General features: G+C 44.5%; 1 protein-coding gene across 1 annotated transcript; it reads left to right on the plus strand.

Moving 5' to 3' along the window:
• Positions 1–139: 139 nt before the first annotated feature.
• Positions 140–12,056, plus strand: OAZ1 (ornithine decarboxylase antizyme 1). Its single transcript, XM_069740612.1, is given in 6 exon segments — positions 140–349; positions 2,141–2,198; positions 2,200–2,286; positions 3,110–3,282; positions 7,675–7,760; positions 11,631–12,056. Coding segments are annotated over 6 exon segments (654 nt in total). The 5' UTR covers positions 140–230; the 3' UTR covers positions 11,762–12,056.
• Positions 12,057–12,709: the final 653 nt, after the last annotated feature.

The following is a 12,709-nucleotide window of genomic DNA, read 5'->3' on the forward strand; positions in this document are numbered from 1 at the left end:
GGAGCGCGGGGAAGGGTCACGTGATTTTTATTTTTCCCCTCCGCCAATCTCCTGCTGACTGTCGGAGCGCGCGACCCCAGGCATTGGATGACGCTGCTGACAGACTGTGGGCGGGGCCAGAGCCGAACACTAAAAGCTGTTATTCTAAGCAGCTATTCGCCATTTTGATAGACTCCGACTGAAGAGGCAGAAGGTCGGCGAGTTTCTGGTTCCGTGACCAGAGAGGCCGGATGGTGAAATCCTCCCTCCAGCGGATACTGAATAGCCATTGCTTTGCCAGAGAAAAAGAAGGAAATAAAAGCAGCATCACCATGCCTCTCCTGAGTATTCCCAGTAATAGTAGTGAAAGGTAGGAGGCCGTGTGTGTAACCTGTCCCCTCAGCAGCGGGGTCCTAGTGCCGGCCGTGTGCTGCGCGCCCTGGCCTCTAGGTGGCGTGCGCGCCCCTGCTCCAAGTGGCACCTGGGTGACGTCGCTCAGGTGTGGCAGCCGAGTGCTGTGCTCTATAGGGGTCACGTGGTATAGGTTTACGTGTGTGTGTATATCTCGGTGTGTGTGTGTATAAATATATCTATATATGTGTGTATATATCTATCTATCTATCTATCTCTATCTATATATATCTCCCCGTTCTGTGCTCTAAGGGGTCGCCTGGCACTGGTATATACAAGTATGTGTGTATGTATCCATCCTGTTGGGTAAAAACGTCATGTGTTGCGTATGTCAAGCAGCCGTGGGGACTCCAACCCATTTTTCGATGGTACCAAGGATGCCCGGATAACCCCTTATCCAAGCACGTTCGCTCATCACTAAAATATATCTATCACTTGCTCAGGTTGTATGGGGATGTTTTTATGCTGCTGAATTCTCTGACCTCCCTAGTAAGCAGTGGCCTTCTCTATGTGGTGGGGATCTCAGGGCTGGTAAAGGGTTAATGGCGGTGTGTGCTGTCCCCGAGGCGTGTAGGCGTGCTGGTGATTTTCCACAGTGATTCAGAGTGGATGAGGCCTGTGATGATTGTGCACTTCTGTACGGTGTTCTCCTTGTGGCCAGGACTGGTAAATGCGGCCTGCTGACTGGTAGTGGCAGTGCCCATAGCAGTTGATGGAAGAGCCGCTGGTATACACCTGGTATACAGCACGGGGGTGGGGTCAGCGTAAAGCTTTCTGTAGATGGCTGCTGTAATCCCCCGTGGGCATCTGGTGAGATGACGTGAGCTGCGGGGTGAGATGGTGCATAGGGAGGAGTCAGGTCTTCATACGATGGCGATCACAATCCTTTTGTAGCTAGGTGATGTGTATTAGGTGCAGCAGGTATCGGCCCATGTGGGGTTGCACTTTTCCATCATCTTTGCACTTATAACAAGATATTTTAGCTGTCATGGCCGATTTTATCTACTAAATGTATCCCCTCTGTCGATGGTTGAACCATGGGATTGCTTTCAGTTGTATAAACCGCTTATCTAATCGGTAGCAGTGATCGCCCTCTGCTAGTGACTAGACGTGATGGATGTAAATGACAGTGCCTCGAAGAGAGCACCCATTCAGCTTTACCAATTGTCAATGTATTCATAAACTCCTAGGAGGACGAACCGCACAGTGAAGAATTTAGAAAGGTTTCCTTGATCTGTTGGCTATGACCAGCATAGTTTACCCATACAAGCATGTGATTTCAATTCCTCTGTAAAGACTTGTTCTCCTGCAGTTTCTTCCGGAGTACATCACTCCTTGGCTTTCTACTTGCCCTTGGGTCAGTGCTCTCTAGAAGATTGATAGCTCGGGCCAGTACATGCGTCATGCCCTAATCCCAACTGTGAAAGGTGAGGCAGCATCAGAGCAATGCAGGTCACCATCTGACCATTGCTTGGAAGCTGACCATCACTGATAAACTGCAGAGATGGCAGGTAGCTGGCCATATAGCAAGAAATGAGTATCCATTCTTGAGATCAGAGATTTTTATTAAGAGGTAAACTGCAGTTGCATGTTTTTAACAAGTACTTTGTAGCATCTTATCCATTTACAAAGATGAGAATCTCCTTAAACATACATTATTTTACAATAGTCACAACTATACAAGTTCTGTTGTAACTGTTCTAACTTTTTTTTTTTTTTTTTTTTACCCCCCCCCCCCTTTTCTCATTAGTTCCAGGGTTTCTTTCAATTGCTGTAGTAACCTGGGTCCCGGGCCTCGGTGGTGTTCCTGATGTCCCTCACCCACCCCTGAAGATCCCAGGTGGGCGAGGGAATAGTCAAAGGGATCACAATCTTTCAGCTAATTTATTTTATTCTGTAAGTATTGCATATCTTTATATATTTCTTAATTCTGAAAGCACCCCTCCATCTTGTATTCCACCTCCGGATTGATATCCCTAATGCCTGTATAAAAAATCTTGCCAGCCACATTGCAGGCAGTGTTTTGCTCTTTTCTGTTCTGGACCTGACCGGACGTCGGAGTGAGCGGTCACAAGCTCTCAATGTAAAATACACTGTGCGTCAACACACTGCGATTGAATATATGAACACCACTATTGCTGAATATGATAAATATGTAAGGTACTTGGTGGTTTTTGATCAAAGGGTGCAAAAGCCATCCAACCACGTCAAGGTGTACCTAAATATGGATGGTCCCTGTCACGAATGTCTTACCTCTCCATGTGCAAAGCCAGGCCTCATCTGAATGGGGAAGTGAAGAAATAAAACAAAAACCAGGCATAGCTCACAATTCAAATATGTCTGGGAACGACTTGTGAATAAGGTGCTGAGCCCTTCGTGTACCTATACATTTAATACTAAGGGTGTGTGGCCTTTTTTGTTAGCTTTCATTGTAAGTCTGAGAGCCTCCTTATGGCTCTAATAGTCCTACACTGAGTAGTGATTTCTGGTCCGCACAGCAAACACTAAATTGATAATGGTGCATCTATCGCAACTAGCAGATGACCAGAGCAGTGCTGAGAACAGCTGAAGACTGCGACTAAGTATTCTAACCATATGCAGGGAGCATAAATTGGTGCTTCTACTCCAACTTTCTTTCTCTCCCTACCAGAGTGGTGATTGAATGTATGCCAAGGCAGTAAGCCTCACCTCTATTTTACTTGTCCGTTGCTTTCTTTAGGATAATAGGCTGATCATTACAGAAGATCTTGCGTCCAATAACAGGACTAGAATTCTTAACGTCCAATGTAAGCTAACAGATGGAAAGCAAGTGGATTGGAGAGCCGTGTTAAACAATAATAACCTATATGTAGAAATCCCGACCGGCGCACTCCCTGATGGGAGCAAAGATAGGTAAGTCTCTGAAATGTCATAAAACTTTGTACTGTACCATGCCTTTTACGGAGCCATCTGACGGGGATCGCAGCACTTGCAGACTGCTCTCCTGACCCAAGCATGACAGCATCTATTTCTATTCAGCTGCCAAGATTTGGTCAGGAGAGTTGCCAGTTGACGGCCAGTCTGAGCATTGTGTTGTGAATCTTGTCCAAGTTCTACAGCTATCTGACTTTTTCCTCTCCGAGAGGAACAATCTTTGCAAAAGTGTAGTAACACGTCACCACTCCTGTATTTCTCACCCACTCCTGGTTTTGGCTTACAATTACTGAGGGGAAAATACGGAATAGGTGAACGTGCCCTTATACTGAGATCAGATTTCCTGAAGTTTCCACCAACTATAGCTGTGCTGTCCCAGTATTTTAGACTAAAGGCCCCTTCACATTAAGCGACGCTGCAGCGATACCGACAACGATCCGGATCGCTGCAGCGTCGCTGTTTGGTCGCTGGAGAGCTGTCACACACAGCTCTCCAGCGACCAACGTTCCCGAAGTCCCCGGGTAACCAGGGTAAACATCGGGTTACTAAGCGCAGGGCCGCGCTTAGTAACCCGATGTTTACCCTGGTTACCAGCGTAAAAGTAAAAAAAAAAAACACTACATACTTACCTACCGCTGTCTGTCCCCGGCGCTGTGCTTCTCTGCACTCCTCCTGTACTGGCTGTGAGCGCCAGCCGGAAAGCAGAGCGGTGACGTCACCGCTCTGCTTTCCGGCTGACCGACGCTCACAGCCAGTACAGAAGGAGTGCAGAGCGCGGCCCTGCGCTTAGTTACCCGATGTTTACCCTGGTTACCAGTGAAGACATCGCTGGATCGGTGTCACACACGCCGATCCAGCGATGTCCATGGGAGATCCAGCGACGAAATAAAGTTCTGGATTTTGTTCAGCGACCAACGATCTCCCAGCAGGGGCCTGATCGTTGGTCGCTGTCACACAGAACGATTTCCTTAACGATATCGTTGCTACGTCACAAAAAGCAACGATATCGTTATGTGTGAAGGTACCTTAAGCTCTGCATTCCTATAAAACCAGTGGTCAATCAATTCTTAATGAGCCATATGTTCTTGCGAACTTGCTAACCTCATGTGTTCTCAACCTTAAGGGGGAAAAACTTCCAAGAAAAGATTAAAAATCGTCCCTGTCGTTTAGCTGTGTGTTTAAAAAAAAAAAAAATCATGGTCAAAAAATTGTGTATGTTGGAGGGAACGGATCCGTCGCGCACGCTATTGCATAGAATGGCCGCCTATGGGCGACGGATCCGTCGCGAGCGCCATTTCGGTGGATTCGTCGCCCCAATCCGCTTTTTCAATTGCGCATGCTCCAAAAAGTAGATACTTTTCCCAGACAACCCCCAAGTAACGGATCCGTAAAAAAACGGATCCGTTAGAACAGTTTTCTCAACAATTGTGACGGATCTGTCGATCCGTCACTATGTCGGAAGTGACTGACGCCAAACAACTGAAGTGTGAAAGAAGCCTAATAGTTTTTTTTTTTTTCCTATCCTAAATGTTTTTCATAAAGGTGTGCTGCTCTCCAGCCTCCCACCACCCTTTCTAGGTGAGGGTGTATTACTGAGGATTAGTAGTGGCATGGCTGCTATGCAGCTCCAATGTGTACACTCCTGTGCTGCAGTCATGTGGCCAGCTTTAGGACAATGCTTAGGCTATGTGCTCACAGTGAGTATTTTCTTGCAGAAATTTCTGCAACGTTTCTGAATCTCTTGGCAAGAAAAACTTTGTGGCAAAAACGCGCGTCTTTAGTATGCGGGTTTTACATGCGGTTTTGTGCAGCAATGAAGGCTTTTTTGAGCTTAAATAAAGATATTTAAGTTATTATTGCTCATCACTACTAAGCCGATAAGTAAACAGTCAGCCTATGTAGGACTGTTAACCCCTTCATGACCGGAGGTATATTCGTTTTGGTTAGTGGGTTTGTTTGTTTTTTTTGTTTTGTTTTTTTCTCGTTACGTCATTTAACAACCAGGTTATATATATATTTTTTTTTTTATATTGACTGGGCCATCTGAACATGGTGATGCCAAATGTGGTTTGTTTTTTGTTTACATTTTGAATACCACAAAAGGGGGTGATTTGAACATTAGCTGATCAGCCCCAGTGATCTCCCTTATGGCACCACTGCTGAGTGGCAAAGTGCTTACGCAGTGGTGCGATAAGGGAGATCACCGGACCGGTCTCACAGCAGCTCGGTGTTACACTGATAGGTACTCGCTTACGCAGTGTATCGTCCCAATGTAACAGTTCTACATGTGGGATTACGTGGACTACAGCAGACACATCAGTATACGTTGGTTTATTTTTCTGGGAGATGAGGGCATCTGGGATTGAGCATTAGGTGTGTGTGTATGTTTTTTTTGTTTGTTTTTTTTAACATGTAATTATTTTATTTAACTGATTTATAGGCATCTGCAGATGAGACTAGGTCTCCCATCAGCGGCCCCTGCTGTCACTATACATAGTGACAACAGATGTAGCCCAATGGGAGCAGTAGTCTCCTCAGCCCATGCCTGCGGGTCACAGATGTGGGGTCAGGCTGACATCTGCCAGCACGATCCCGCAGTGCTCTGACCAGTGGACTTGACAGGTAGCGTTACCGCCAATAAAAACTACCGTGCTGGTGTTTCCCACGCTGTCACGCAGACGACAGCGTGGAAAATGCCATAGGAAACTGGTAAAACAAACTCAGCAAATCCGCAAACATTTTTATACCTGTATTTTTGCTGCAGATTTGACTGACTCAATTGAAGTCAATGGGTGAAAAACGCTGCAGAAACGCAAAAAGAATTGACATGCTGCGGGAAAAAAAGCTGCAAATACTCACGGAAATTTACTGATCATGTGCACAACACTTCAGGATTGTCATTGAATTAGCTTGCGTAAGGATTCCATAGCGTTTTGGGCCAATTTCCGTGCAGAAAAACCGCATCAAAAATGCACTGTCTGCACATAGCCTTACTCTATTAAAACTTGCCACCATTGCAGATTACAGCTAAAATACACACAGCAATCGTTTTTTGTTTTCAATAAACAATGTCCCTAGGCACAGTTCAGTGGTCGGTGTGAACGTCATCACTATTTACTTGCCCTCTCTGGGGCTGAGGCGGTGTCTGCTGTTGCCCTGACTTATCTTTTTCAGCAGTGCAGACATTTCATTGATGGAAATGCAGCTGTGACCATGACTATGCTCAGCTGCTATGCCAATATAGATGCAGAGAGCTGCGGAGTTAAGTGCTATAGACAGAGCCCAAGATGGTGGCAAAGCCAGTGCTGGATTCAGGGATGGCCAGTATAAGGCTGGAGTCACACTAGCATATGGCTTCCGATACAATATGCTAATGACCCTCAGCTCCTGCTTCCCTGTAAATGGGATCGGAGTGTCATGCTACTGCGCACTGATCCTCATGCAATGAGGACCGGAGCTCAGCAGCAGAGTAGGTGGAGACATTAATTTCTCCATCCCCCTATGCTGCCGGTGTATATTAAACAACAGTTGTTGTCACTCGCACCCATAGACTGATATGGATGAGAGTGAGTAGAGTCTCGCTGCCATTTGCAGTATGCTGTGATTGTTCTCGCATGCCAATTCGTCATGAGAAAATAATCGCCAATGGTGTGTATGTTGCTACTTGGACCATTGATACATACACAAAAATGAAAAGGGGAAGAAGTCACATGAACTACTCCATTGACTTGTATTAAATCTTGTGCTCTTTGTATTCTGTTTGACTTGCAAATGGACAACGCACAGATGACAAAAAATTATATAATCATCTGAACCTTTGCAAAGCCATTTAAACTGATGTAGCTAATAGGCAGGAAGACTTAACAATTATGGAAAGTGGCTTTATAATCCTACATGAAGTGTCTTTCTGAGAATGAGGTAGGCCTAGGCTAGGTTCCCATTGCGTTAATGGGAACGCGCTAACGGACAGCGTTGCACGGCGAAATTAACGCCGTGCAACGCGTCCGTTAGCGCGCCCATTCACGGCAATGGGAACGCGCAGCACTAGCGCGTGCCATGTTCGGCACGCGCTAGCGACGCGCCGCGGACGCTGCTTGCAGCGTCCGAGGCGCGCCCGCAGTCCGTTCCCCGCTCTTGCAGATCGGGGATCTGCGAGAGCGGGGACGTTACCGCGGCCCCGTTAAAAACATTGCGTTAGCGCAACCCGCTAGCGCTAAACGGATTGCACTAACGCAATGTGACCCTAGCCTTACAGTTCTCAATATTAATTTTGGTGAGGTGCAGAACTGCTTTTTGTAGGCCATGAATTGGTTTCTACTTTTGTCCCATGTACCTTCTGTTAATGTTAACTCTAACTTTCCTTTCTTCTAGCTTTGCTGTTCTGTTGGAATTTGCGGAAGAGCAACTCCAAGTCGATCATGTCTTCATCTGTTTCCACAAGAACAGAGATGACAGAGGTGAATTTTCTGAATAACCTGAGTTTTTCCAACTTTTACTTTTCAGTGCATAGTGCAGTCCTGCTGATATGTATTGTGGGATTAAAACTTAACTAATAGCAAAGCCACAAGAGGGCTAAAATTCTCCAAAAATGTAAAAAAAAAAAAAAACCGCACCGCTTACCTGCCCAGGTCTCTGAACAAATGCACTATAGGATGCAGCCAGCCCATGTAGTAAAGATGTTGGCAACACAGATGCAAAATACTAAATACAGCCACTCGCCACCTACCCATTCATGGAGGGGGTGATTGCCCAGTATACATTTTCACAATAAAGGCCTGTATAGGGCTCTGTTCACATAAAGGAAATGCATAGTGTCTGGTTCACAGCCTATTAGTCACGGCCATACTGTTCCATTAGGCGGGCTGGCCAGCACTCTCTAAGGCTACGTTCACATTTGCGTTGTGCGGTGCTGCGTCGGCGACGCAACGCAAACAAGAACGCATGCAAAACGCATCATTTTGTGACGCATGCGTCCTCTTTTGGCATGATTTTGGACGCAAAAAAAATGCAACTTGCTGCGTCTTCTGCGCCCTGACGCTTGCGCCAAAAAAAGACGCATGCGTCACAAAACGCAAGACAATGCATGTCCATGCGCCCCCATGTTAAATATAGGGACGCATGCGTCGCCGCGCCTGCGCCCGACGCAGCCCCGCAAAACGCTAATGTGAACGTAGCCTAAATGCATCCCAGTGTGAACACCCCTGTATACAAGACCTTTGTTTCCAACATCTTGCTATATGGGCTGGCTCTATCCTGTAGTGCATTTGTTCAAAGACCTGGCCAGGTATGCAATGCTGCCTTTTTTTTTTTTTTTCTGCTGTTTTTTGGGGCTTAAAACTTGTTGACCAGCCTGACCGCCATATGCTTAATGACTATTGGGAATTCTAATATGCATCAGCTCATAATTCATAAAGATAATAAACTTCCTAAACCTGTCGGAAGCAGCAATTCTGTCCCATATGAAATGGACAATACTGTTTACATGTACAGAGAAAATCCATCCTACCTTCAAATATGACAATGAGGTTGTCAATCTGAAACCCAGTGTTGGCAGTTTATTATATTTGCAGAAATTTATATTGTAAATCTTTTATATAACCCCTCCTAAATTAAGCCATGTTTATGGCACCATTTGATGACCTTACAGGAATAGAAGGAAAATCTTGTGTGCTAGGTTTGGGGTTTATAGATGCTGATGCAAAATACTATTGTGTGGAAGTGGCCTAAATACTAGTGATACCCTAACATAATCCTTACTGCAGATTGTTTGGAATAGCAGAGCTTCAAGTTGAGTATTTATGCCCATTTTCACCCATTTCTCCTCCATGACATACTGCGGAATAATTGCCATGCTTTAGTGGAGGGTATTGATGAGGGCCCCAAGGTCTGCTTACTTTCTACAATTAGGACCTGCTATAGTGCGGCTTTAGAAAGAAGCCTGCTGCAGAGCAGACTGCAATAGGTATGTTACTAGGAGGGGCAAGATGGCTCCTCCTTGTTTAGGTTTTCAGTTGGCTTTAAAATATGAACAGTATTTCTAAAAAGATACAAAATGTTTTCCAAGAAGTTTCTTGTTTAGAAATCAAATGCACATTTGATCGCTTAATGACCAATGACGTATTTATCGGTCATTGGACTCCTCCCCTTTTTGTGTGGTCTTCAGCGGTGAGCCTGCACCTCTTTGGCACATGTCAGCTGTTTTGAACAGCTGACATGTGCCCGGAACATCTGCGGGTGGCTTCGTGATCCACCTGGGCTACTAACCTGTTAAATGCCGCTGTCAAACACTGACACAGGCATTTAACATGCATTTTCAGCAATCGTGCCGGAAATCCACCCACCAGAGACCCCTGTCACGTGATTGCAGGTCACTGGTGGGTTGGCATGACAACCAGAGGTCTCCTGGAGACCTCTATGGTTGTCACTACCAGCTTGCTGTGAGCACCGCCTAGTGGTCGGCGCTCATAGCAAGTGAGTAATTCAGCTACATATTAAATGATCTGATCATCGCCTGTATGTGGCTGCGCCAATTGATATGGCAGCTTCTAATCTCCCATGGAGATTGATGCCTGCCAAAATAAAAAAAATAAAAAAAGTTTAAATGCGCCCCCCCCTTGCCCCATTCAAGATAAAACAATAAAAAAATACACATATTTGGTATGACAGCGTTCAGAATCTCCCGATCTATCAATAAAAAGGACTAACCTGATGGCTAAACGGAATAGTGAGAAAGTCAAAACGCCAGAATTACTTTCTTTTTTTTTTTTTTTTGGTTGCTGTGACATTGCATTAAAATGCAATAACGGGTGATAACATACAATCTTTTGATCATTAAAAACATCAGCTCGGCACGCAAAAAATAAGCCCTCACCCAACCTAAGATCACGAAAAATGGAAATGCTACGAGTATTAGAAAATGGTGCAATTTTTTTTTTTTGTTTTAACAGTTTGGAGGTTTTTTTCACCACTTAAATAAAAAAGAACCTAGACATGTTTGGTGTCTATGAACTCATAATGACCTGGAGAATCATAATGGCAGGTCAGTTTTAGCATTTAGCAAACCTAGCAAAATGCCAAACCAAAAAAACTGTGGGACTGCACTTTTTTTTGTTTTTTACGCAATTTCACCACACTTGGAATTTTTCTTCCTGTTTTACAGGACATGACATGGTAAAACCAATGATGTTGTTCAAAAGTACAACTTGTCCTGCTAAAAACAACCCTTCACATGGCCATATTGACAGGAAAATTAAAGTTTTGGCTCTGGGAAGAAGGGGAGCAAAAAATGAAAGGTCTTGAAGGGGTTAAATACATAGCTCAGGTTGTCAGTGATGACAAACTGAGGAAAAGTTGCAATGAAAATGTAAGTTTATTCTGCAAAACAAACACCCCCTCCCCTTTCAGACAGGTTAATGTTATTTCATAGCCTTTCAAGTGGCACTGTGGCATATGACAGTCAGGGTGAACCCCACACTGCAGACTGGGTTTCAGTAACGTCTGCATCTCACTGTTCATTAGGGCTTGCTCACGCGAGTGTGTAACGCAGACAAATGCTGGGCAATGTTATATCGGACGGCACTCGGACAAGTGTTCTATGAGGTAGTGTAGATCATATATCGGATATAGTGTGTATGTATGTATATATATATATATATATATATATATATATATATATATATATATATATATATATATATATATATATATATATATATATATTATAAATTTTTTTTTTTTTGCCGATTTGGCACGGTGAGAAAAAAAATCTAAAATCGCAGAGTGGCTCTGGCATCCGCATCGTGTGCATCTGTTATGGGTGTGAGTGAACAACAGTCTGACATTTGTGGTCTCAATCTCCACACCTTTGCAGAGATTCTTGCATGTGATGGAATCGGATCACACTAAGAGGAGTCTGCTCAGTGGCATAATCAAGCTGATGCTCTTGCGTGAGAGAATACTCTCCTGTGACCCCAGCCTTACAACAAATGTGCAACATGGGAACATACTGTGAGATCAGACCTGCATAGTATATTACTGGCCACTCTACAGTACATGTCGTGGAAACCTGTCTAAGGCTGGGATCACACACAGCGAGATACGGCTGAGTCTTGCTGGTTAAAACCCAGCTCTGGCACCGACACTCCGGAGCGGAGTGTGCGGCTGCACAGCAATGCATGGAGCTGCACGATCCGCTCTGGAGTACCGCTGCCAGAGCTTGTTTTTAACTTGCGAGACTCGGCCGTATCTCGCTGTAGTGTGACTCCGGCCTAAGGTAGTGTCTGCCATTTAAAGTTCAAGATTTAACTATGGATTTGCTTTAATTTCAGCTGCGCTCCTTCGGACCTTCAGCTTTTTGGGCTTTGAGATTGTGAGACCTGGACATCCCCTTGTCCCTAAGAGACCGGACGCTTGCTTCATGGCTTACACATTTGAAAGAGATTCTTCTGACGAAGATTAGAAACCTGCGATGTCCTGCAACTTTTTAGAGCAATTTTTTTTCTTTAGTCTATTAAGAGGAGTTGTGAATTATTGTCAACATCTTGTTCTTACTGGTGTAGTTACTGGACCCCAGGGGAGCAGATAGTGGGGGGAGATGGAAGTTCTTCAGTCCAGATAATCTTTATTGAATTATTTTTTTGCATGTTTGATGTTGAATAAATGCGCACTCCAGATTACTGCTATGTCAGTGGAAGTTTAATGTGTTTTTGTGATATAAGTTCTTGCATTAATTCTAAATAAAACATTTATATTTGTTTTTTTCTGTTTTTTAAGACTAAACCTTTAATTCACATTACCCACATACCGTATTTTGCGGATTATAAGGTGCACCCCAAATTTTGAGGAGAAAATTTTTTTTTTAAATAAAATTATGGTGCGTCTTATAATCCATACATCATATTGCTTACTGGGGGTGGTGGCTGCTGTGAAGCGGGGTCACTGCTGGAGCAGGCAAGAGTGGAGCGCTGAGATTTCATCTCCTGAGATCTCAATCTGCGCATACGCTGCCCCAGCAGCCATTTTCCTGGAGTCCACCGCCTAGTAAACCATGGAAAGTGCAGGGGCTCTGGGCTTTCACAAACTGTTGGCGAGCCCTGGCAACGCCGAACACCCACATCAGCGCACATCTAAACACGCCCTCATCCCAGCCTGCGGCCTGCAGCAGTTCTGCACTCTTGCAGAATGTAGTTTATAAAATGGTATCACTCTTTGGTATTTTCTGTCGCATAAGCCCCCAATTTTGAATCCTCCAAAAAAAAAAAAAAAAATTATGAAATGAATGATGTATAGTAGAGATGTGGTAAATGTTGTTTATTAGCAGTTTGTGTGATATAACTCTCTCTTGTTTAAGGGCATAAAAATATAGCTTGAAAATTGTTACATTTCTCAATTACTGGCATGTGTTCTA

Source organism: Ranitomeya imitator, chromosome 1 (genome assembly GCF_032444005.1).
Source record: "Ranitomeya imitator isolate aRanImi1 chromosome 1, aRanImi1.pri, whole genome shotgun sequence".
Taxonomy (NCBI): domain Eukaryota; kingdom Metazoa; phylum Chordata; class Amphibia; order Anura; family Dendrobatidae; genus Ranitomeya; species Ranitomeya imitator.